Below are 22,341 nucleotides of genomic sequence, written 5' to 3'. Positions count from 1 at the left end.
TTCTCTGAACTTTGTACTTGGCAGAGCAATAAACGCCTGTCTTTTCTAAACCAGTGCAATCTGGGGTTTTCTGATGTGCTCAGCAAACCTGCTGCAGGAGCTGTTCTTGTGGCCTGGGGGGTGGGATCCCCTTGACCTGTGACCTGCTGCCTGGCAGCCCTTCCTCACACTGAAGGCCGTGGAGAGGCTTGGTCTCAGTGCTGCCCCCAAGTGGGGTCACCCCACCCTCCCCACATGGCTGTTCTCCCTTGCTGGAGCCCTCTCTAAGTCCTGGGTGCAGTTCTCAGGCTGAAGGGCAATTCCTATGTCCACTATTTCAGTTGAGCCACACCATTGCATTGGGCAGGACTTTCTTAGGCCTTGCTCTCAGCCCTGACAAGGTGTCAGCCCCTGGGGAGCCCTTGACCAGGCCATGCAGGGCAGGGCAGGCACGCCCTTGTCTCCTGGGTCTCCTAACTGCTGCTGGGGGCAGGGCAAGAGTGGAGTCCCCATGGAGGGCTGTGCCTGTCAGATGTGACAGTTGTTTGGGACCAGCATCTCTAGGGACCACCTGGGCCTGAAGCTCTAGAGGAGAATGAGGAAGGAATGGGAGGCTGTATGACACAGGCTGACTCCTACACTGGGGAGGGGGATGGGGGTGGTCGTGGTCCACAGCTCCTTTCCACACCCCTCCACTGGGCTCGGAGTGGCCACAGCTCAAACCAGCTACGGCAGGATGTGCATGTGGTTTCTCTGCCCTACTCCTGCTCCTCTAGGACAGTCGGCTTCATGCTGGGTTTCCAGAAGCCTTGCAGATGATTTGGGGACACACTGAACCCCAACAGCAGTGCCCCCTCCTGCTGCTCCTGTGGTCCCTTCTAAATGTCCTTCCTGCAATTGCCTAAGCTCCACGCTTGAGTGCAAGCCTGGGCTCCTCTCACTGACACGGTCTTCTGGGCTCTCCTCCACTGTGCTGTGTGCCTGCCCTCCTGCTTCCCACTGCTGCAACCTCGGCTGTGCCTGTGTCATCCTCTCCACAGCGGCCCGGTCATCTTCCTGAGAAGGACCTCTGAGCACAACAGCCCCCACTTTCATCCTCCGAGCCTCCTTCATGCTAATCTTTCCACCTCACCTCCCATCCACAAGCCCACCTCTCCCTGCACTGATGCAATCTGATTTCATATGTGTACCTCACATATGCTGTTACTTCAGTCCTAAAACATGTTTCCTCACATTCTTTTTCTGTGGCAGCAAAAGAGAAAAATGACAGATTTCTAATGTGAGGGCTTAGAAATAGCTCAGGAAGCCCTGCAGTAGGGCTGTCAAGCATGGCCACGTGGCCAGGTGGTGCTGGCCTCTGCCCTCCTCCCATGACCCAATGCACCTGACACGGTGCGGCGACCAGAGCGCCTGGCAACACACCTCAGGCCCACCTCTAGGAAGGTGTTCTCTGTCGGGCAACATTTAAGACCACAACCATCCCTAAGTTTATTTTTTGTAACATGGAACTAAATGATGGTAGTTTGAAGAATTTTAAAGGCAATAAAAGAGCTACTGGCAGCTATTTGCAGTGTTTATAAACTTTGAGAAACTGACAAAAATGCAAATTTGAAACTGACCCAAGTGAATCAAAGTGATGAAAACAAGTCTTTTCTAAAACTATAAATTCTAAGGGAATGTAAAAGGCACAGAGATTCAAATCATGGAAATTTAGAAAACTAAGAAATAAATAGTACATAAATAAAAAGGGAGCTGATGCTGAAGAAGAATCTTCTGGAAAATGGCTTAAAGCCCATGAGTGGCCCTGGAGCCAGAGGCCTCCTGCCCACCCAGGTCTGCGCCCCCCTACACCAACCTTATACCTCTCTCTACTCACTGTAGACAAATATCTGTCGGCTGTTCCCATAACCTGATTTTGCACTTGCGTTTTTGGCTGATTCTTTCACCTCATGACAGTGAGTTCTGTAAGTTTACTACATACTACGAAAAGAGCTCTTGCTTTTGTTTGTCTGAAACTTGACACAGAAGCCTTGTGTTGGGGCTGAGGGGGATCACTGGGCTTGGGACCCCATCTGATGTGTGACTTACAGACCGTGGTCACGTTCCCTTCTAGCCTGTATTTTCAGGACACTGAGTCACCATGTGTTCAGTGCATCTTCCACAGATGGCTGCTCAGTCCCCAGCTGGCCTCCTGGCTGGTGGCTTGTCAGAGACCAGGGTCGGGAATGGAGGACTGCTTTGCCTCCCCACACTGGCCAACTCTGGAAGATGCTGGTGGGATGGCCCCGGGCGAAGGGTCAGCTCTGCCTGGCACAGTGTCCACACTCTGAGGAGCATGGATACTCAGGGTGCCCCTGACTATACTGGAAGCCAAGACTTCAGTGCCTAATCACAGCTGGCATTCCCTCATGGATGGCAACAGGTGACCTTTCTGTCCATTCTGGACAGCCTGGTAGGCCCTGCTGCCACATGTCCTGCCGGCTTCCCATTTCACACCCAGAGAAGCTCCATGCCATGTGTCAACATGGAGAGGTCACTGAGTACTCTCCTCATAAGCTTGTAGGGAAAGTCGCTCCTTGGGTCAGCAGTGGCTTCTTCCTGGACAGCTCTTCCCAGAGACCCTGCAGCTTGTCTGAACAAACTGCTGGACCCGCCCTTGGCCGGGATCTTGAGTTCTCGGAGTGGGGTTCGGCAACCACCTTAGACATGGATGTTCGCATGCTGATTCCTGGCGTGAAGGCACCAATACGCACAGTCCATATTGTGCCTTGAATCTCATATCCATCATAGAAAACAGTGATTAGAATTAAAGGTGCAGGATAAGATGAACTCGAAGGGAGAGGACGTCCACCTGTGCCCCCACACACCCCACCTCTGCCAGGCTCCTCATGGCCCCTCATCCTCAGCAGGTGGCTGCAGGTGGGCAAAGCTCAGGAAGACTTGCTCCAGCGAGATCTGGCTCACAGAGTAGTCGTCTACTCCATACTTCTCCTTGGCCTTCTCCAGGATACCAAAGACCTTTGGGAAGCAGACAAGCTGCTGTTAACAAGACCAGGGCCCAGCTTCTCGGCTGGCTGGGAGTCCTCTGGCCATAAGGGGTGGTATAGCCCCGATGATCCCACCCCTGCGCAGCCTAGCCTCTAGGGCACACACAGGGAGTTGGCCTTACAGGGTGAGCTGAGATCCCCGAGGGAGGAGGGGGGTTGTGCTCTGTGAGCAGGCAGGGGACTGGGGCTTCCTCCTGACTCTTAACTCAGAGTATGATCTTAGGCAAGCTGTGTTCCTTTGAGCCAGTTTCCTCTTTTGCACCAATTTTTTTCCAACTCAAATATTTCAGGTATAAAATCCCCAAACCTAGTAGATATTAGGGCAAGTGTTAGAACATAAACTACAAAGGATTCTTCCTTGGAAAGAGCCTGGAATCATCACAGAAGGAGTGATCACTGGAGGGAACTTCCTCAGCCCCAGCTGAGGCCCTATGGGGCCCGTGCTCACCTTGGCCCAACTGAGGTCATCGCCAGGCAGGTGGTAATGGACCATCCCTTGGTGCTCATCTTCCAGGATGCTGCCTGAACAAGAGAGAGACCAGGTCCTCATGAGAACTGGGTTGAATGGCAGGGGAGGGTGGCCTGGGCCCACAGAACTGCAGCCCTCTTCATAGGGGTCAGGAACGTGGGACTGGGTAGGGGCAAGGCTCAGATGCCCTCTGTGCAGTGTCACACACCTGGGAAGGTCAGGTCCACAAATGCCTTGAATTCCTGCAGTGCCTCCTGCTGCCCGTCGCTCCTGACCTTGGCCCGCAGGGAGTAGCCGCTGCCAAACTTGCTTTTGAGGTGCTGTGGGCTGCCCAGGCACTTGAACTGACCCTGCACCATGATGGCCAGCCGGGTACACAAGGCCTCGCATTCCTCCATGCTGGGGAGAGAGGGTGCAGGCCTGACACGGGGCTGGGGTATGCTGTCACTCACCTTCCATGTGCAGGCGGGAAGGTGTCTGCACCCATGTCCTGCCTGCACATGGAAGGTGTCAACACCCAGATCAGACTGTTCCTGATTCCCATGATCAGAATGCCCATGTACTACAGCCTGGGCATTCTCCTCATAGATTCTGTACCAGCTGATACCAGTTTGTCTCCACTGAGCCCCTCCCAGCCCATCCCTTCCACCGTCCCCATCCAGGCTCATCCATTGATCCACAGAGACCCCAGCTGTACCTATGGGAGGTGATGACAATGGCCTTGCCAGATTCACGTGCCCTCGCCACGGTGTCCCAGAGCAGGCGCCGGGCCACAGGGTCCATGCCAGTGGACGGCTCATCCAGGAAGATGACCGTAGGCTCTCCAAGCAGGGCGATGCCAGTGCTTAGCTTCCGCTTGTTGCCACCGCTGGGGGCAGAGGAGGGGCAGGAGGGGGAAAAGCTGATTATTAGCATTACATACCCAGGTCTCAAAAGATGACCGGGCCCAGTGACCGTAAAGCACCCTTCACCCAGGTGAAGAAGAATGAAGGAGTGTACCTGGAAACCCTCCACCTCAGAGAGCTGGGGGCCCCAGCACAAGCTGTGCCTGCGGGGTCAGTCCTTGCCCCCACATGGAGCAGTAACACCATCTGTCTGCACCTAAGGGGGGTTCCTGACATTACCCGAGGTTGGCCTCACCCCTTGGAGGTGGGCACTGACATATCAGCCCCTCTCAACTGGGAGCTCCAGCTCCCAACCTGTGTGGTTGTCCATGGTAAGGGAGACCCTGATTCCATCTTGGGAAGGCCTGTGAGATGAGTCACGGGGTGGGGGAGGGGCTGAGGCGCAGGTGCACCTGTAAGTCCTGACAAGCTTGTTGGCGTGTGGCTCCAGAAGCAGACCCCGGAGTGTGTTCTCCACACAGGCACTGATATGGCGCTCAGGGATGCCTCGAAGCCGGGCGTACATGACCAGAGTCTCCCTGCCCGTCATGTGGTCCAGCAGGGCATCAAACTGGGGGCAGTAGCCAATCCGCTGTCGCACCTGGGGTTGGAACACAACCAGGGAAGTAACAGGTAAGAGTGAGGCTCCTCTGGGTTTCTCTCAGCCGATCTGTCCAGGGTGGTCCACCAGCCAGTACACAGGCCCTGGCGCTGGCCGCAGCCAAAGCTTGCCAAGTAGCACTTCAGTGGGGGTACAAGAGGTGGGTTGGCCGGTGCAGGGAGGCTAGAAGTAGTCACACTGCCCCATAATGAGGGGTCAGAGATGGGCCAGAGCCTTGTCCACTATGGGCAGTGTGAGGGCAGGTTGGTATAAGAATGTATTGATTATACAAAGTGATCACTACATGCAAATATCTGCCGGGGTATCATCCGCTCATTCATTCATCAGACGTTTAACAAAGACCTGGCATGTGCTAGGACTTTTCTTTCGCCTCCCTTTAGTGACAGAGAGGCTTGATGGCAGCACTTTTGGGATGGGGCGTCCGCTGGTCAGGTGGCCATACCACCAGAGCCAGGGCGCCATGTGGCCACTGTCATCTCCCCCTACTTTCAGCAGCCGGCTGGGGACAGGTGAGCCTAAAAAGTCTGTGGATTCCAAAGATGGGGTTTCTTTTCTTTACCCTCCTTGGGGTTCTTAGACTTCCAGCATTTGTGTTTATTTGATCTGGGACAATTCTTAGCTACTACCTTGTCAGTGATTATCTTTCCCTCATTTCTGTCCTCTCCTCCTGCAACCCAGATTAAACATATTTAGGACTTCTCATCCTTTCCTCTGTTTTCTAAATCACAGATATAATTGTCTTTTCCCTACATATATTTCCAGTCTCATTTATTTCCGTAGACACAGTAAACACAGCTGTTTTGTAATCTGGGTCTGGCGATGGCGAACTTGAAGAGGAGGTGGGCCTTGTTTGTTTGGCTAGGCGTGCACTGTGCTCAGGGGCCTGCAACACTATTTGGGGTGTTCTTCGAGGCCTGGGACGGAGGCCTTCCCTCCAGAGAGGCTGTGTGCTGCGGTCTGGTCCCTGCTGCCAGTTCAGGAGACGAGGTCCCTCCCAGCACAGGCTCTGGTTCATTCCTTCGCCTGCTCTGCTCAGCACACAGGGAACCTTGCAGGCAGCCTCCAGGGGTATGGGAGCAGGAGGTTGGCCTGGCTCATCCTTACCCTGAGGGGCAGCCTTTGGGGTTCAGCCCCATGTGGGGAGAGTCTCCTATTATACCCCTACTATTGGGGGCCAGGGCCTTTGTTTCTGCCCTCTTCACTCAGCAAGGCCCCTAGAGCCATGCCCACGGCCTAGAACACAGTGGCCTTTTGTGTCTCTCAGGGCTCCCGGATTTCAGCCTGAGTTCCGCAACATCTATCTGCTCTTCCATGTCTTTGCCAACATGGTTTGTCATTGATGTTTTATCTGGCTTTTGGTGCTCCGTGGGGTGGCTGGTCTGCACAGCCAGGGGTTGTCATCACACATCTCTGTGCGCAGACTGGAGAGAGCCTGCTCCTCTGAGCAGGGCAGCGTGCTGTGAGCGCCATGCCGCACCAGGTCCAGGGAAATGGCTTCTCTGGGAGGGGCCCAGTCTCAGCCCTCCACCAAGGCCTGGGCCCTTCCAGCCAAGGGGGTCCTTATCCCCCGTCCTTTCTCTCCTCTCCATCACTGGCTTAGCTCTGCCCAAGGTTACTGCCTTATCCTGCTGTCTACTTCCCGAGCCAGAGATGAGCCACATCCCTGACTTCAGGGTGCCCCCTCCTATCGCCTTCCTGGCAGCACCCACCTTCCCGATGTCTGAGCTGATGCTGTAGCCCCCAACAAAGGCGTCCCCAGAAGTGATGGTCTCCTCCCCGGTCAGCATTTTGAAAGTGGTGGTTTTCCCAGCTCCATTGAAACCCAGCAGCCCGAAGCACTCCCCTTTTTGGACTGCAAGGGAGATCTTGTCCACAGCAAAGAGGGGTGCCTGCTGCTCATACACCTGTGAGGTTCCGGAGAAGAATCACAATAGGGAGTCAGGGAGCCAGCTTCTGAGCAGTCAGGTGTTGGGGGCAGACCCGGGGCCTGTGGAGTGGAACCTTACCTTACAGAGCTCCTTGATGACCAGAGGTGTGTCCAGCGGGGAGTCCAGACTGGGGGCCAGGATTCGGTTCCTCTCGTCCACCACGTCCTGGTCCTCAGGAAGTGCTGACGGCCGGGTGTACATTTCCATCTAATTGTTCCGGAGAAAGACCAAAAAGGGTGAGCGCCCGTCCAAAAGGTCCTTTGCTCTGGAAGCAGGGTCTGAGGTCTCTGAGACGGCTCACCCCGTCTAGCCCACGTGCGCAGGCTCAGGCCTTTCACAGGGAGAGCTGGGGGAGGGGGAGCCATAAGGGCTGAAATTAGCACCAAACAGACACAAATTATCTGAGGAACAAGGACAGTGCAAGGCTCATGGAGAAAATCAGAGAACTCCACTGAGGCATATGAGATTTTAATTATATTTTATTAATTGTGTTATTACAGTTGTCCCAATTTCCCCCCCTTTGCCCCCCTCCACCCAGCCCCCCTACTCCCTCAGGCAGTCCCCACACCTTTGTTCATGCCCATGGGTCCTGCACGAATGTTCTTTGGCTGCTGTATTCCCTATGCTGTACTTTACATCCCCGTGACTATTCTGTAACTACCAATCTGTACTTCTTAAGGGGATGTGAGATTTTAATATGTGGGTAGAAACTCCTGTTCTTAGAGAAGTCTTAATATTTTAGAGAAGCCAATATGCCCTGGGTTAATCTGTGCATCCAATGTGGTCTTAGTAGGTTTTTTTATTTTTAGTTTTTGAAATATTTGATTTATTTTTAGAGAGAGGGGAAGAGAGAGAGAAAGAGAGGGAGAGAAACAGCAATGTGTGGCTGCCTCTCGTGTGCCCCTTACTGGGGACCTGGCCCACAAACCAGGCATGTGCCCTCACTAAGAATCGAACTGGTGACCTTTTAGTTCCCACGCCAGCACTCAATCTACTGAGTCACAGAAGCCAGGACTGGTCTCAGGAGTTTTTGTTTGTGGAATGGGATGTACGTGACAAACGCGATGATGCCAGGCAGCACTGCCTTTGCTGAGACCAAGGACCCCAGGGCCCCAGGAGGACTATAACCTCCTCCCAGGCTGTGAGCCCTGTGCTGCACATATACTCTGGCCGTTGCTGGGTGCTAAGCCCTCCCTGTGTGCTGACCTGAGGAAGCCTGGCCTTAGTGGGAACTAAGTACAGAACTGCAGGAGTCACTCACCAGCTGCCGCCTCCTCCGGAAGGCACAGATGCAGGTCTTCAGCCTCCACAGCAGGTCTGTCTCAATGAGGAAGAGCAGGGTGAGGTAGGCAAACCCTGAGGCAGCCATGGAGGTCACGAACCTGCCGACCCCTGGTGCACTCCATGCATAGAAGTTCTCCTGGTACTGGATGTCTGTGTGGGCAAGGGAGAGGCAGCTGCACCTGTGTCCCTCATTGCCCCTCCTCGTCCAGGGAACTAGCTGGAGTCCCTCTCCTAGGCCCACTCGGCTCCTGCACCCCAGCCCTCCATGTGGGGGCTGTGAAAGTTCAGAGTTCATTCATTTTCTGAGGGCGTATCTCACGGTCGTCACTGCCACACAAGGGCCCAGACACCTCCTATGTTCTGAGGCAGTTCCACCTTGCAAGGGACGACTATGACAAGTCACCAAGTCATGCCCTCACTCACTCACACACACACTCTCTTCGTCACTTGGGGACTGCACTGGGACGCAAAGAGAGGTAAGGTGTGCCTCCCTCCCCACTAGTCAGTCCGATGAAGTAAGTGGCAGGAACAGAGCAAAGGCTGGGCCTGCCAGGGGGCTGCACAGGGCTCTGCAGACATGATGACTAGGCTGCCTGCGAAAGACGGTTCCAAGCACAGAAAGGGTGTGTGGTGGGACGAACTCCGGCTCCCAGACAGACGTCCATGTCTCAACTTCCCAAACCCGTGAATGGTCTTACTTAGAAATAGGGTTTTTGCAGGTGTAATTAGCTAAGGGTCTTAAGGTAAGATCCTGGATTTAGGGGGGCTCGAAATCCAATGACAAATGTTTTTACAAAAGGAAGGAGGGGCAGGTTTGGGATACAAAGACACATGGAGAAGACCATGTAAAGACAGAGGTGGAGACTGGAGTGATGTTGCCTCACGAACCAAGGAAGCCCCAGGAGCCAGTGAAAGCTGGAAGGGAGGTGGGGATGGGAGGAATGGGGTGAGAGCTGGCCAAGGAGGCAGGGGGCTGCCCTGCACGTCTGAGTGCTGCAGAAGCAGTGAGGAGTGCCCAGCCCAGGTGATGGCGGGGCTGGGGTGGGAGAGCCCCCTCGGGAGAGGGCACACCTAGGCTAGTCTTGCAGGGGTCAGCCAGGCAGGAAGGCAGAAGCACACATCATTCTGGGGGCGGGGTGGTGAGCACATGACTCCTGAGGACCGTTTGCACACTTATACATGGGGCATCTCAGTTCTGGGACCAGGGACCTGCCTTGACACACCACGGCCCTGAGCCTCCCCAGAGGAGCCCCTTCGCATGAACAAGGCTCCTGGGGATGGATGCCCTGGCTGGCCCTGGGGACAGAGTCAATAAAATAGGCTGCTGGCGGGAGCCTGTCACTCACTGTATTTTTTGCAGTAGTGGGCGGCCACCTCGGAGGAGGTGCAGTACCTCCTGGTCTCGTAGTTCTCATAGAAGCTGCTGACCGCCATCCCCAGGCAGTGGTTGGGCAGCACTAGAAATATGTGGTCCAAGGTTCTAGAAAGTTCTTCTAATTTTACCGCTGTGGGGAGAAGGCATAGACCAGTGAGTGCAGGAGGACACACCACACCTGCCCCCAAGGACAGATCAAATGAGGGAAAGAAGGTTCCCGATATTCCCCATGCAGTGTGTGCGGGCCAGGGTATCCAGCTGGGCGTCCTCCCCAGGTGAGGCCCAGGCCGTCCTGGGACACTACCTCCCAGGGGGTAGCCCACCAGCTCTGCTGAAAACACAAGAGGGAGGCAGTGCTAGAGCACGGTCTGGCCAGCGTCTGCACTGGTATCGCACCCCCACCCTCCCACACCTCCGCACTGGTGCAGAGAGCTCCATGGGTACCCAGGATGTGGGGAGTAGGGGGCTGTCTCCAGGCTCCCACCTGGGATGCGCATGATGGTAACCATGAGGAAGGTGGCGATGCCTGATAGGATGTTGAATATGGTGAGCCTCGTGTAGGCAGTGGCCGCCCCCGAGAAAAAGAAGGTCATCAGATACATGAGGGGTATGATGGCCCAGCCGTAGAGCATGAGCAGCAGCAGCGTGTCAGCCACGTGGCCATCTCGTGTGAAGGCATGCACATCAAAGGCTTTGAACACCACCTGCAGCAGCACGGAGTGGGGGCTTGGTGTGCAGAGCAACACAGGAGCGAGGCCCATCAGCCCCACAGGCCGGGTTGTCTCCCATGGTGGCTTTCAACCCTGGGATCTTCCCTGATGAGGTTCCCCCTTTTCCCTCTTACTAACAGAGTTGTCACCAGGGTACCTGGCTCCAGGCCCCTGGCTACTAAAGGGGGCCGGAAGCTGGGGGCATGAAGACCAATGAGGAGGGCTGCCTGGCATTCCCAACTGTCCTCCTGGAATCAGGGCTGAGCTACCAGTGGGAAAGTCAAGCTGGTTTGGGTCTGTGCAGGGGCCCCAGGACGTGCAGGGGAGGGGCCCGGCACCAGCGGCAGCCCTCACCAGCAGCAGCAGAGTGGGGATGAGAAAGGAGATGAGGTCCCACAGCAGAGCTGAGAGCCAGAAAGTGGCCACGTGGACCCCGCTCACAAACTGGACATGCTTGGCCTGGACAGCCCTCTCACTGACCGCCAGGATGGAAAATGTGCTGGCCAAGAATGCCATGGCGAAGAGCAAGTTGAGGGCGATGTCAAATCCCTTCCGGCCCCTGTGGGAGGTTGGGGGAGACAGCAAAGGTCAGGATTAGAGCACTGTGCTTCTGGGCAGTTGGGGGTTGGGTCCTTGGTCACTACCGTTCTAAGTGTGTGATGCAGTGGCCCAGCTGCTAAAGGGGGTTAAGAGAGAATGCCAGAGCTGGAGGGGAGCCTCTCAGCACCAGGAAAATCCTCTTCCCAAGAATAGCTCCTCTTCTGGATTTCCTGTCCCCAATGATGGCAGTGCCACTCTCCCAGTTGCCTTCAATCTGTCCCCTGTGCCACCCACTCCCCACAGACACTCAGGTTTCACTCTGCCTTTCCCACATCTGAGAATCCTCTGCTTGGCTCTCTCTGTTCTGCCTTCGTCAGACCCCCATCTTTGGGCACCTGTATCACTGCAGCAGCTCAGATTCCACCGCCGCCCCCACCGTCCCCACCAAGTGCATTCTACATTTGGTTGCCAGCAATACCTTCTACAAACTGGCTTTCACGGTGTCATTCTGTTGCTTAAAAATCTCCTGATCATTTCAATAAGTAATACTGGGACAGGTGGATATTAATTGACCCAAAAAGGGAGTGCAGTACTGACACCCGCTACAATGTGGATGAACCGTGAAAGTGAATGCAGCTAGTTGTGAAAGGCCACATGTTATATGACTCTGTTTGTACGAGATGTCCAGAGCAGGTGGATCCATGAGGGCAGAAAGGAGAGTAGTGGCTGCTGGGAGATGCAGGAGAGAGGGATGGAGAGTGGCTGCCGGGGATCACAGGATGTCACAGGGGTGATAAAACATTCAATAAAATTATATTGTGGTCTAACAGACACATGAAAAGATGCTCAGCATCCCTGATCATCAGGGAAATGCAAATCAAAGCCACAATGAGATATCACCTCACTCCTCTTAGAATGCCCATTATCGAAAAGACAAGAAATAACTGTTGGTGAGAACATGCATTAAAGGGGACGTTTGTGCACTGTTGATGGAAATGTAAATTGGTGCAGCCACTGTGCAAAACAGTGTGAAGTTTCATTAAAAAATTAAAAATAGAACTACCGCCCTGGCCGGGTGGCTCAGTTGGTTGGAGCACTGTCCCATACACTGAAAGGTTGCGGGTTCGGTCCCGTGTCAGGGCACATACCTAGGATGCGGGATTCGGTCCCTGGTTGGGGAGCATACAGGAGGCAACTAATTGATGTTTCTCTCTCACATCGATGCTTCTCTCTCTCTCCCTTCCTCTCTCTCTCTAAAATCAATAAAAATATCCTCAGGTGAGGATTAAAAGGAAGAAAAGAACTGCCATATCCAGCAACTCCTGAGTATTTATAGGAAGGAAACAAAAACACTAATTCAAAAAGAGACCTGCACCCCTATGTTCGCAGCGGCATTATTCACAATAGCCAAGGCATGGAGACAACTAAGTGTTGAACAGTGGGGGAATGGGCAAAGAAAATGTAATATACATATCGGAATATTATTCAGCCATAATGAAAAAAAAAATATGCCATTTGCAACAAGAATAGACCTTGAGGGATTATGCTAAGTGAAATAAGTCAGACAGAGAAAGACAAATACCTTATGATCTCACTTATATGAGGATTCTTATTTTTTTAAAAATTAGCACTGGCTGGTGTGGCTCAGCGGATTGGGCATCATCCTGCAAACCAAAAGGTCACTGGTTTGATTCCCAGTGAGGGCACATGCCTAGGTTGTGGGCCAGGTCCCTAGTTGGGGGCGTGTGAGAGCCAATCAATGTTTCTCTCCCTCTCTTTCTCCTTCCCCTTTCTCCAAAAGATTAAATAAAGTCTTTTTAAAAAATGAACAGAACTCATAGATACAAAGAACAGATTGGTGGTTGCCAGAGGTGAGGCATGGGCAAAATGGGTGAAGGGGGTCAAAAGGTACAAATTTCCAGTTATAAAATATGTAAGTTACAAAGATGTAATACACTGCATGGCGACCACAGTTTAATAATACTGTGTTATATGTATTTCCTGCTGTATATTTTTAAAAGATTTTACTTACTTATTTTTAGAGAAAGGGAGGGAGAAAGAGGGAGAGAAACACAAATGTGTGGTTGCCTCTTGCATGCCATGCACAGGGGATCTGGCCTGCAACCCAGGCATGTGTCCTGACTGGGAATTGAACCGGTAACACTTTGGTTCACAGGTGGTGCTCAATCCACTGAGCCATACCAGCCAGGGCTATTTGTTGCTATATATTTTTGAATCCTCAGCTGAGGATATGCTTTTATTGATTTTACAGAGAGAGGGAGGGAGAGGGAGAGAGAAACATCCATTAGTTGCCTTGCACACATGCCCCGACCAGAGATTGAACCTGCAACCCTTTGGTGCATGGGATGATGCTCCAAAAGATTGAGCAACCCGGCCAGGGCTCTGTTACGTGTCGTAAAGATGCTAAGAGAGTAAATATTAAAAGCTCTTATCATAATAAAAAAATTGTAACTACAAATGGTGACAGATGTTAACCAGACTTCTCGTGGAGTTCATTTCCTAATACATGTATCAAATCACAATGTTGTATACCTGAAACTAATATAATGTTATACGTCAGTTACCTTAACAATTATATTGTGATGATGGCTCCATGATTCTGTGAATATACTAACAATCATACAATTACATACTATAAACAGGGGTATTGTATGGTAGCTGAATTATACCTGCTGAACAAAAATCCCTGCTGCATGGTCCACTCTTCAACCTGCTCAGCCTGACTTCTGGGTCTCCTAGTTTGGGGCCCACCAGGAGGCAGCTGCCACCTCTCGACGTCCCCAGCACAGCCCTTGCCCGTCGCCGCTGACAAGCCTGCCCGGGTTTGGAGGCCCCTCCCATCAGCCCGTCTCTCCCCAATGTCTCAGTCAAGGGGAGGCCCCTCCCTAGCACTTTGTGTATCATTTCAAAGCCCTGCCATGTGCTCCCTTACGGGTATTTATCTTTGAGTTTGTCTGTTTCTGGTGTACCAAGGAGGGCAATGACTGCCACTGTGTCTCTTCTTTTGGAGTAGAAACGGGGTGCCGAGGGAGAAGAGATAGTCAAGTCCAGGGCACAGTCTAGAATGGGGGATGGATGGAGATGAAAGCCCCTCCCCCATTAATCAGTTGCCCAGCATGGAGCAACTAATGATGGAGAGAGAAAATGGAGTGACTGCTCTGAAATTAACTGATTTTCTTCGCTTCCTCTGGATGGTCCCGGAGTTCTGGGGGCTCTGTGGCAGGGATGAGGGAGGGTCCTGAACACACAACGGCATGACAAGTCCTAGGGAGAGACCTGCTGGTCGCCCTGACGCAAGGCTGTCAAGGGGCTAGAACCCTTGATCTTGCTGCGTTCCACCGTCCTCACTCGCACACACAGCCGAGCACGGCCCTGAGAATGAGCGTATGCTGGGATTCCCTGGGGACTGCGGCTGGCCAGAGCTGGGTGCAGATTTGGGAAGAGGGCATAGCCACCCTCTAAATCTTCAGGAGCTCCCCACAGGGACCTCAGTGTATGTGGGATGGAGTCTCACCAGCTTACCTGCTACCTAAGAGAGGGGTGAGTGTGAAGGCTGAGAAAGGTATGGGGTGAGGATTCCTCAGGCAAGAACTAAAGCTTCCTGAGGGCAGAAATTATGCTTTATCTGCCTTCATGGCTCCGGGTGGCTCCCAGCAGTGCTGAGGTGGTCAGTTCTGATGAATGGCCCTGACAGGAGAGGGCGGGGCCTGCCTGACTGGGCAAGGACGGGGTCCTCAGGGGACCGGGATGGCAAAGCAGTGCACATACTCGTTGAACTGGTCCTTGGCAGCCTGCAGCGCGCTCCGGGGCTGGGGGTAGTTGGAGACTGTGATGGAGGCCCTCGGGCCGCACAGTAGCTTGAATAGGAGGTTGTCCACAATGGCCAGCGCCGTGGCCGGGGAGTGGTATGCCTGGTTGTTGAACAAGGCGGTGACGACTGTCTGCTCGCTGACATGTCTGAAGGACGCTGCCACCAGGCACCTCTCGTTGAAGCCTCCCCCCTCCACTGAGGCCCTGAAAATCAGGAACTCCTCCAGGTCACCTGGGGAGCAATGGCAGAGTCAGCAGTGCGGATGACTGACCCCCATGGCCCATGCTCTGGGGAGCTCTGAAGGCCCGGGGGAGCCACGGGAGGACACGGCACACGTACAGACGCTGTCCCCGGGCCACTCCACCCTGTGCTCAGGCTCGCTGCTCTGGCCTTGCCTCTCACTCAGCTGTAAAATGGGTACAGTGATGACACCTACATTGCAGGACCCAAGGGTCAGTGAGGGGACAGGGACACATTGCTGACTCTTGGTACTGATATTTACAATGGCATGCATTAAGGCCTTTTGTCATCACCTAAAGAAAGAGGTCAGGCGTCTTTAAGTACAATGTCATAAAACCATGTAGTGAGGTGGGTAGAAACGACAGGTCCCACACTCAATGAGGAGCAGGAATTGAACCTTTCAGACTGACTCAGCCCAGGGCGTCAGAGCAGCGTCCTGAATCTCCCAGACCCACCTTGAGCCACAAAAGCCTCACAATCCTTGGGACCAGGCTGGGGGCCACTTGGGTGGACAAAGAGGGGCACTCACCAGTGTTTCATAGGGCTAGTGAGGGTCACAGTCACTGGCAGAGCTGAGCAGGGACCCTTGGGCTGCAGGAGCTCCAGGCCAGCGCAGTGCCCAGCACCGTGCCAGGCCATTCTAGGCTGTCTACACATTCAGCTAAAGAGGAACCTGATTCCTGCCAAGATTTTGCGACCATTCAGTATGCTGAACCTTAGAGTAGCTGCCCAGGCAGCGAAGTATGGGGGGAGCAGTGAAAGGAGAAAACCCTCGAGCACAGTCCACGCAAGCAGAGCGATGCCAGCTCTGAACTCAGGGCGGTGTCCGACTGCCACCACGGGGGACTCGAGATGGTTTTGGTTCTAGGGTGATGGAGGGAAACACGGTGTCACGTTAATACCTACTGTGACCAGCCTATTAAACAAAGAAAAGGCAACATAAAGATCACAGAAGTTTCACATTTTGTTTGGTTCTAAATACACAACTTCAGGAAACGAGCACTTGGTCAAAGTTTAGCCCTAGGGACGCTTTTCTGTGTCTTCTTCTGACTCAGTGCTATCATTTCCTCCCCCAGGGAAGGCCTGGCAATGCCTGGAGGCATTTTCAGGTATCATGACGGGGTGGGGGTGGGAGGGCAGGGGTCCTATAGTGCACAGGGCAGTGAAGAACTGACCACCCCAAAAGTCTGCAGTGCCCCGGTTGAAAAGCTGGGCTCAGACCGCACAGCTTGGGTTCTGAGACCCAGGCATGCCCCTTACCCAACACTTCACGGGGCTCCTGGCCCTCCACCTGCAGCATGTCCTTCAAATGCTCAGACAACTGCTGATCCAGACGAGAGGTCCCGGGAACTGAGAAAGGCACAACGGTTCTGCCATACTCGCCCAAGGTCAGCTTGAGGATGGGGTCGTCAAAGATCTCGGAGGAGTAGTTGATGGACAGGAGGGCCAGGGTGATGCACATCACAGGGACCAGGACCTGGGCTGCCAGCATCTTCCACTCCCGCCAGCTGTATGAGGCCTTCTTCAGGAACATGGCCAGGAACTGCTGGCAGTGGAGGGTGAGCTGCAGCAGAGGGGACAAGGTGACACGGCTGCCACTCAGGAGCCAGCATCCGCCCAGCAGCAGGCATGGTTCCCATGTGGGCCTGGGGCCTCCAGCTGACATTTGTGCCCTGGACCCTAGGCTTCTCCCAGGGCTCAGTCAGTGACATGCAGGACACATGTGTGCATGTCCCTGCAGGTCCTGACGTGGGCCTCAGGGGGTCTCCCAGCAGCCATGGAGGCAGGGCAGGCACTGTTTGCTGGTCACAGGACATTAGCGGACTGGCCGTGATCCCACAGGTCCCCTGCCGAGGCTGCTGACTACTGCCGGTACGAGGACCCCAGCTGTGCTTGCAGACAGACAAACACCCCTCGGCTGCCCATATTCCCCAACCTCAGCCCCTCACTGTCTTGTTAAGTGTAGGGAGTGTCACAGGGACCAACCCCGAGGTCTGCCACATGCTGGCCATGCGACCAACCTTGGCCCAGGCTCTGTTTTCTGTCTGTAAAATAGGACCAGTGCTGCCTCTACCTCATCAAATGCCAGCATACACTAAGATCTTGGTGAAGGGAGCACTGTTAACATCATAAGCAAAGATTTGCTCTTATTCCTGAGTGGCCAAGGTAGAACATTAAGAAATTACAATGCTCAGTAAAAATGCTCTGCATTCTCCCTGCCAGCCCATGGAAGTGTGAGCTGTAATCTGCCCACTTCCCGGCACACTGATCCTCCTGAAGTCCACATCTGGCCTCACGGACCCCACTCCAGCCCCAGTGCTCACCCCGGTGTTGAGCTTGATGGCCGTGCATTCCTCCTCGATCAGGGCACCGATGCCGTCGGTTGGGTCCATCGTTCCACACAGGTTACTGTCTACTGCCCAGTCACTTGCCCGCCTCTCGTGCTGGTACTGCAGGGCAGGCAGCTGGATGGCCTGGATGTCCATGCTGGTGTCTACCAGCTTACCGACCCTGCACCAAAACACACAAGGCCTGGTCATAACTAGGCTCCCCAGGGAGGGGGAAGCTATTGTTCCCCAGAGAAAGGAAGCAGAGGGAGAAGGAGGGCGACTGTCAGAGGCACTCAAGTGGAATGCCTCAGCTTCATTGGCTGGTTTGTTTCTTTGCTCATTCATCAATAAATATCTCCAGAACACAAGCTATTACAGCCAAGGAAAGCCCAAGAGAGAGACAAGCAGACAGGAACCCTGTCCATGGGGGTCCTAGTCTCATGGGAGACTGACCGAGGTCAGTGTTCACAGCAAGGGCTTTCCAGAGGGCCTGGCGGGGGCTTGGGGCATGATAGCTACACTGTTTACGTTCACTTATTCTGTTGCCTGCTCCAGGCCATGGGTCCTCAAGGAAGAACAGCTAACTCACATTCTATTTTTCCATTTCTAGTTCTTAGCACTATGTCTGCCAAATAAGCATTCAACAAATGTCTAATACAAGTTTCATTGCATTGAGCTCACCTGGCAGTTCTGAAGGTCTGAATGCTAAATTTCACGTCTTCATTATGGACGAAGGCAAGCTCTGGACCACTACCTAAACCTGGGAGGAACCTGTTGCTTGCCGTGAGGGACCCCGAGGGGAAGCACGCACACTCCCAACACGATCAGAGCACAGCTATGGCCGCTTTCTAAACTGTTGTGCATATCAGAAGCCTCCGTGGCTTCGAGTAGGCTTTAGTAAGAGTGAGGACTCGCACCTGGGCCCACCACACTGCTTCTTCCCCAGGCACACGTCCACTGGCAGAGGCATGTCAGAGATGACAATTGAGGGGGCTGCTTTATCGTCACACTTTTAAGAAACCACCCACATGGCCGAGTCCTGGACTAAAGGAAGCATGTTCACTGACCGTAAGAAGACTTCCTCCATGGTGGTGACAGAGGCCCCGAAGCTGGCGATGCCCAGCTCCTTCTGCTTCTTCTCCAGTTTAGCAAAAAGAGTTTCAAACCTGAGAAAAGGCCCCAAGTGATGAGTCCCTCCTCAGTGACTTCCCAGATAATTCATTCCTAAATAATCACTTCTGTGCAGTATGGGGGAGGGGCAAAGGAAGTGAGCTCCTTGAAACACCATTTCAAAAAAAAAAGTCACGTTTTGTTCCCTGCCTTTCTTTTCCCCATGTAACATCTTGCGAGCACAAAGGCGTTCTTTGATAGGATACCCCTACATGAGATCACAAAACCAGCCACAAGCAACTGGTGAATATTCATTTCATTTCCGGGCAGGAAAAAATTTCTAAAAAGAAGTCATAAGGAAAAAAATAAGACCCATTCAGTGTAAAGTAACTGCATGGAGAAAAGAAATCCCAGAAAATTGGGCAACAACAAACTGTAAAAAGTTGCAACATACAGTACTATAAACGTATTTTGTCTACCTTATGATTGTGTTAACATTTTCTTTTCTCTAGCTTATTTTATTGTATAAATACAGTATATGTGTATAATACATATAACACAAAATACGAGTTAATTGTCTATGTTATTAGTAAGGATTCTGGTAAACAGTAGGCTATTAGTTAAGTTTTTGGGGAGTTGAAATTTATACATGGATTTTTGACCTTGTTGGCGAGGGGGCAGAGGAGGTCAGTGCCCTTAACCCCCGCATTGTTCAAGGGTCAACTATGTATAATGTACTCTGACTAATAAATGAGGAAGAGATATGAACATACAACATCCAGAAGAAGCAAGGCTTAGAGACCAGTAAGAGCGAGTGTGTTCAGCCTGCTGCTAGCAGGAATGGGAGAAATACAAAATGCCAAATAAGTTAGTATGTGCTATTTTTTACCCATCAAATACACAAATATTAAAAAAAAACTTACTCAGACCTGGCAACTATGGAGTAAAATGGATACTCTCTTATCCCGCTGCTGAGGAAGCCAAACACACCGCCTTTCTAGAAGGTAACTTGGTCCTATTTACCCCATTTTTGGGAATCTGTCCTAAGGGGTCACTGGAAATCTGGACAAAGGGTTTTCTAGAAGAATGTTCTTTAGCATAGATTTTTTAAAAACCATGAGCATGTGATAATAGAGTAGATTTTATGTATAAACTATGATATGTTTGTGTCAGGGAGTACTATACAGTTATTAAAACCAAATGACTGTATTTTGCTGTGTGTAATGCACACCCATGGTTTTTGCCCAAACTTTCAGGGAAAAAATCTTTTGTTTTAATTTCTTAATTCAATTATTTATTTATTTATTTATTTATATGTAGTTACTTTTTTTGTATTATGAAGAAATTTTAGCATTTATTTTTTAATGTATTATGGTATAAGAAATGTTATATAACAAATAATTACAAAACACAAGAACAGATACAAGGTAATTCAGGTACTACCCACATATAATGTGCATCCTTATTTTTCCCTCAAAAATTTGGGCAAAAATGTGCGCATTATACACAGCAAAACACGTACTCAACTGGGCTGGTAGGAAGATTAAATGTACTTTTAAGATTTATGTCCCGAAGTTACAGAATGTGAATCAGGTTTGCTTTTTTGCCTCCCCATACTGGCAGTCCACTGTGTTTATGAGGCGTGTGTCCATGGCCCAATTCTAAGACCAAGAAGACGTGCAAATTCACAGTTCCACAGAGAACTCTGGGTGGGTCGCTGTGCATGCTTCACTCCGAGTGACCAATGCACTGAGCTCCCCTTTGATGAGTCAGACACTTTCTGTTTCTCAGGTGCAAGCGATATCTCTCCCGGCTCCATTGCACAGGGAGGCCTGGCATCCCAGACATAGCAAGCAGATTCACCACACACTGGCCGTCACCGGCCCAGGTCCTGAGAGATGCCCACTGGCCGGGCTTCACAGGTACAGGGTGGGTGGCTCTAAGCAAGGAGTCCTTAAGGCCCACTGGGCCCCATTCTCGGGTCCGTAGCTGTGTTTTCTCTCTGGGACACATACCTGTGTGTGCTCTCCTTGGGAAGAATGAAGGACAGCTCTGCTCCGGCGCTGCTCTCCAGGGAGGCGTTGGGGATGTGGTGGCGCACCAGCCGGGAGATGCCCTCAGGGTTGCAGTGAGCCTCCTTTACCAGCGTCATGTGGTAGCCTGCACCTGGAACACAGCGGAGCCCCACATGAGGCTGTCTCCCCTGTCTCCTGGCCTACCCAGGGCCTCGGGCTCATGCCCATGGCAGACTCATGGAAAGGGGCTGGAGAGCAGGGGGCAGCTGAACCAGAATGAATGCATCTTGGAACTCCTCAGAGCTATCCTGAGGGTCTTCCCTCCTGCTCCCTAACTGGGAAGAGATGCTGGGAAACTTGGGTGCTGAGCATAATATGGAGGTAAAAGCCAAGCCACTTCGGACTTCAAGGCTCACAGGCTGTGTGTGGTAGGTACTGTCCCAATGCCTGTTCTCCTTGCTTCCTCAGTAATGGAACCCGTGATGAAGGCTGCCCTGTCTCGCCCTCACCAGCCTGATGGTGACTACATTGGGTCACCATCTACCTGACAGGGCTGTGTGCTGGCCAGGGGAAGCCATAGAAGGCAGGTATGCAACTTCCATGGTATCTTGTCCTTCCCACTGACAGAACGTGGAAGGGACCTGGCATACTGGACCATGAGCTGCCCTTGAGAAGGGAAGCCATGCCCGCGTAGCAAAGAGGTCCTGATTCCACATGTGACCCATCAGCCCTAGGCCTTGTTACAGGCCACTTGCTGGTCTGAGAGCTGTAACACTGGCAACCGTGCCTGGCCTCTCCAACGGCACTGATGCTCTTGGCAGCCCTGGTTCTCAACTGCTCTTCCATTGGCCGTGACTGATTGTCATTCTAATCAAATCAAGACTATGTACTCCTCTTCCCTCCCTCTTCATTCTTCCAATCTCCTCTGCTTGGGGCCTCGGGTCTCCATCCAGAGGTAGCAGGCAGGAAGTCTAGGGAAGGCCTCTTCCTGCCTGATCTCAGGGCCCTTTATGAAATTGAATAGTGGGCACTTTCTTCAGCACCCTGCATAGTGATGCTGGCCCCTTAGGGAATGGAGGTCGGGCTGCTCACCCCACTTCCTGCCCTGGGCCACTCACCATATTTCTGTTTGAGGAACAGTGAAGACCCGCAGCACTGCAGCTCCCCCTTGGCCATGATGGCGATGCGGTCCCCAAGCAGGTCAGCCTCATCCATGAAGTGGGTGGTCAGCAGTATGGTACGATCACTTTTTTGCTGCTGAAGAAGGTCCCAGATGGCCCTCCTGGAGATGGCGTCCATGCCCGAAGTAGGCTCATCCAGCATCAGCACCTGCAGGGCAGAGGAACGGCCTTGTGAAAATGGCAGAGTTGCATTCCGGGCCCAGGCTGGCTGTACCACTGGCCCTGTGTAGCTCGAGTTCCACAAAGATGCAGCAGTACTGTCCTCACCAGACGGCCTGTCCAGGGTGCCCAGGGCCAAATTCCATGGCTGCAGAGTCAGCAGCCATCCCAGGCCAAGTGGGAGTTAGAGGGCAACACCTCTGGACCCTGCTGCCCTATACCTTGGAGCCCGCTATGAGGGCGATGCCGATGGACAGCTTGCGCTTCATGCCCCCGCTCAGGAACCTGCACCGGGAGTCCCGCTTGTCCTCCAGATTGAGGATGTGTAGCATCTGTTTGATTTCTTCAGGACACTTCTGGTGGGACAGGCCTTTCAGCTGAAACGGCAGGGGGCACAGAGGTCTGGTGGGGGGCTCCCAGTGGGGCCATCCAGTGAGCCACTTAGTCTTGGCGTTGTCTTATCCTTTCGTGCGCTGGCCTCCAAGTCCTGACTTCCCTCCCACTTTCCCCACTCCAGGTATATGGGAGGGGTCCTAGGAGCAAGTTTTGGTTTGCTGGGAGGCTAGGGCTCAGCTGGCTGCCTCAGGAACCCAAGCACTCTAAGAAGCAAGCATGACAAAGAAGCTCTGAATCCCA

General features: G+C 52.8%; 1 protein-coding gene across 4 annotated transcripts in view; it reads right to left on the bottom strand.

The window, feature by feature from the left end:
• Window positions 1–1,442: 1,442 nt before the first annotated feature.
• ABCA3 (ATP binding cassette subfamily A member 3) overlaps window positions 1,443–22,341 on the bottom strand; it is a 51,305-nt gene continuing 30,406 nt past the window's right edge. For all 4 annotated transcript variants that reach the window (XM_045820730.1, XM_045820731.1, XM_045820732.1 and 1 more), the window contains 18 exons: window positions 21,927–22,082; window positions 21,484–21,694; window positions 20,366–20,516; window positions 18,308–18,406; window positions 17,235–17,421; window positions 16,171–16,474; window positions 14,628–14,901; window positions 10,653–10,857; window positions 10,073–10,292; window positions 9,560–9,718; window positions 8,191–8,363; window positions 7,008–7,136; window positions 6,711–6,905; window positions 4,793–4,980; window positions 4,193–4,363; window positions 3,704–3,894; window positions 3,475–3,548; window positions 1,443–2,997 (listed from right to left, as the gene is read on the bottom strand). In XM_045820730.1, coding sequence (XP_045676686.1) covers window positions 2,866–2,997; window positions 3,475–3,548; window positions 3,704–3,894; window positions 4,193–4,363; window positions 4,793–4,980; window positions 6,711–6,905; window positions 7,008–7,136; window positions 8,191–8,363; window positions 9,560–9,718; window positions 10,073–10,292; window positions 10,653–10,857; window positions 14,628–14,901; window positions 16,171–16,474; window positions 17,235–17,421; window positions 18,308–18,406; window positions 20,366–20,516; window positions 21,484–21,694; window positions 21,927–22,082 — 3,219 coding nt within the window. In that variant the 3' untranslated portion in view covers window positions 1,443–2,865. The remainder of the gene's footprint in view (window positions 2,998–3,474; window positions 3,549–3,703; window positions 3,895–4,192; window positions 4,364–4,792; window positions 4,981–6,710; window positions 6,906–7,007; window positions 7,137–8,190; window positions 8,364–9,559; window positions 9,719–10,072; window positions 10,293–10,652; window positions 10,858–14,627; window positions 14,902–16,170; window positions 16,475–17,234; window positions 17,422–18,307; window positions 18,407–20,365; window positions 20,517–21,483; window positions 21,695–21,926; window positions 22,083–22,341) is intronic.

Source organism: Phyllostomus hastatus, unplaced genomic scaffold (assembly GCF_019186645.2).
Source record: "Phyllostomus hastatus isolate PE091 unplaced genomic scaffold, TTU_PhHast_1.1 phas_scaffold_442, whole genome shotgun sequence".
Taxonomy (NCBI): domain Eukaryota; kingdom Metazoa; phylum Chordata; class Mammalia; order Chiroptera; family Phyllostomidae; genus Phyllostomus; species Phyllostomus hastatus.
This window is presented reverse-complemented; position numbering and strand designations above follow the sequence as displayed.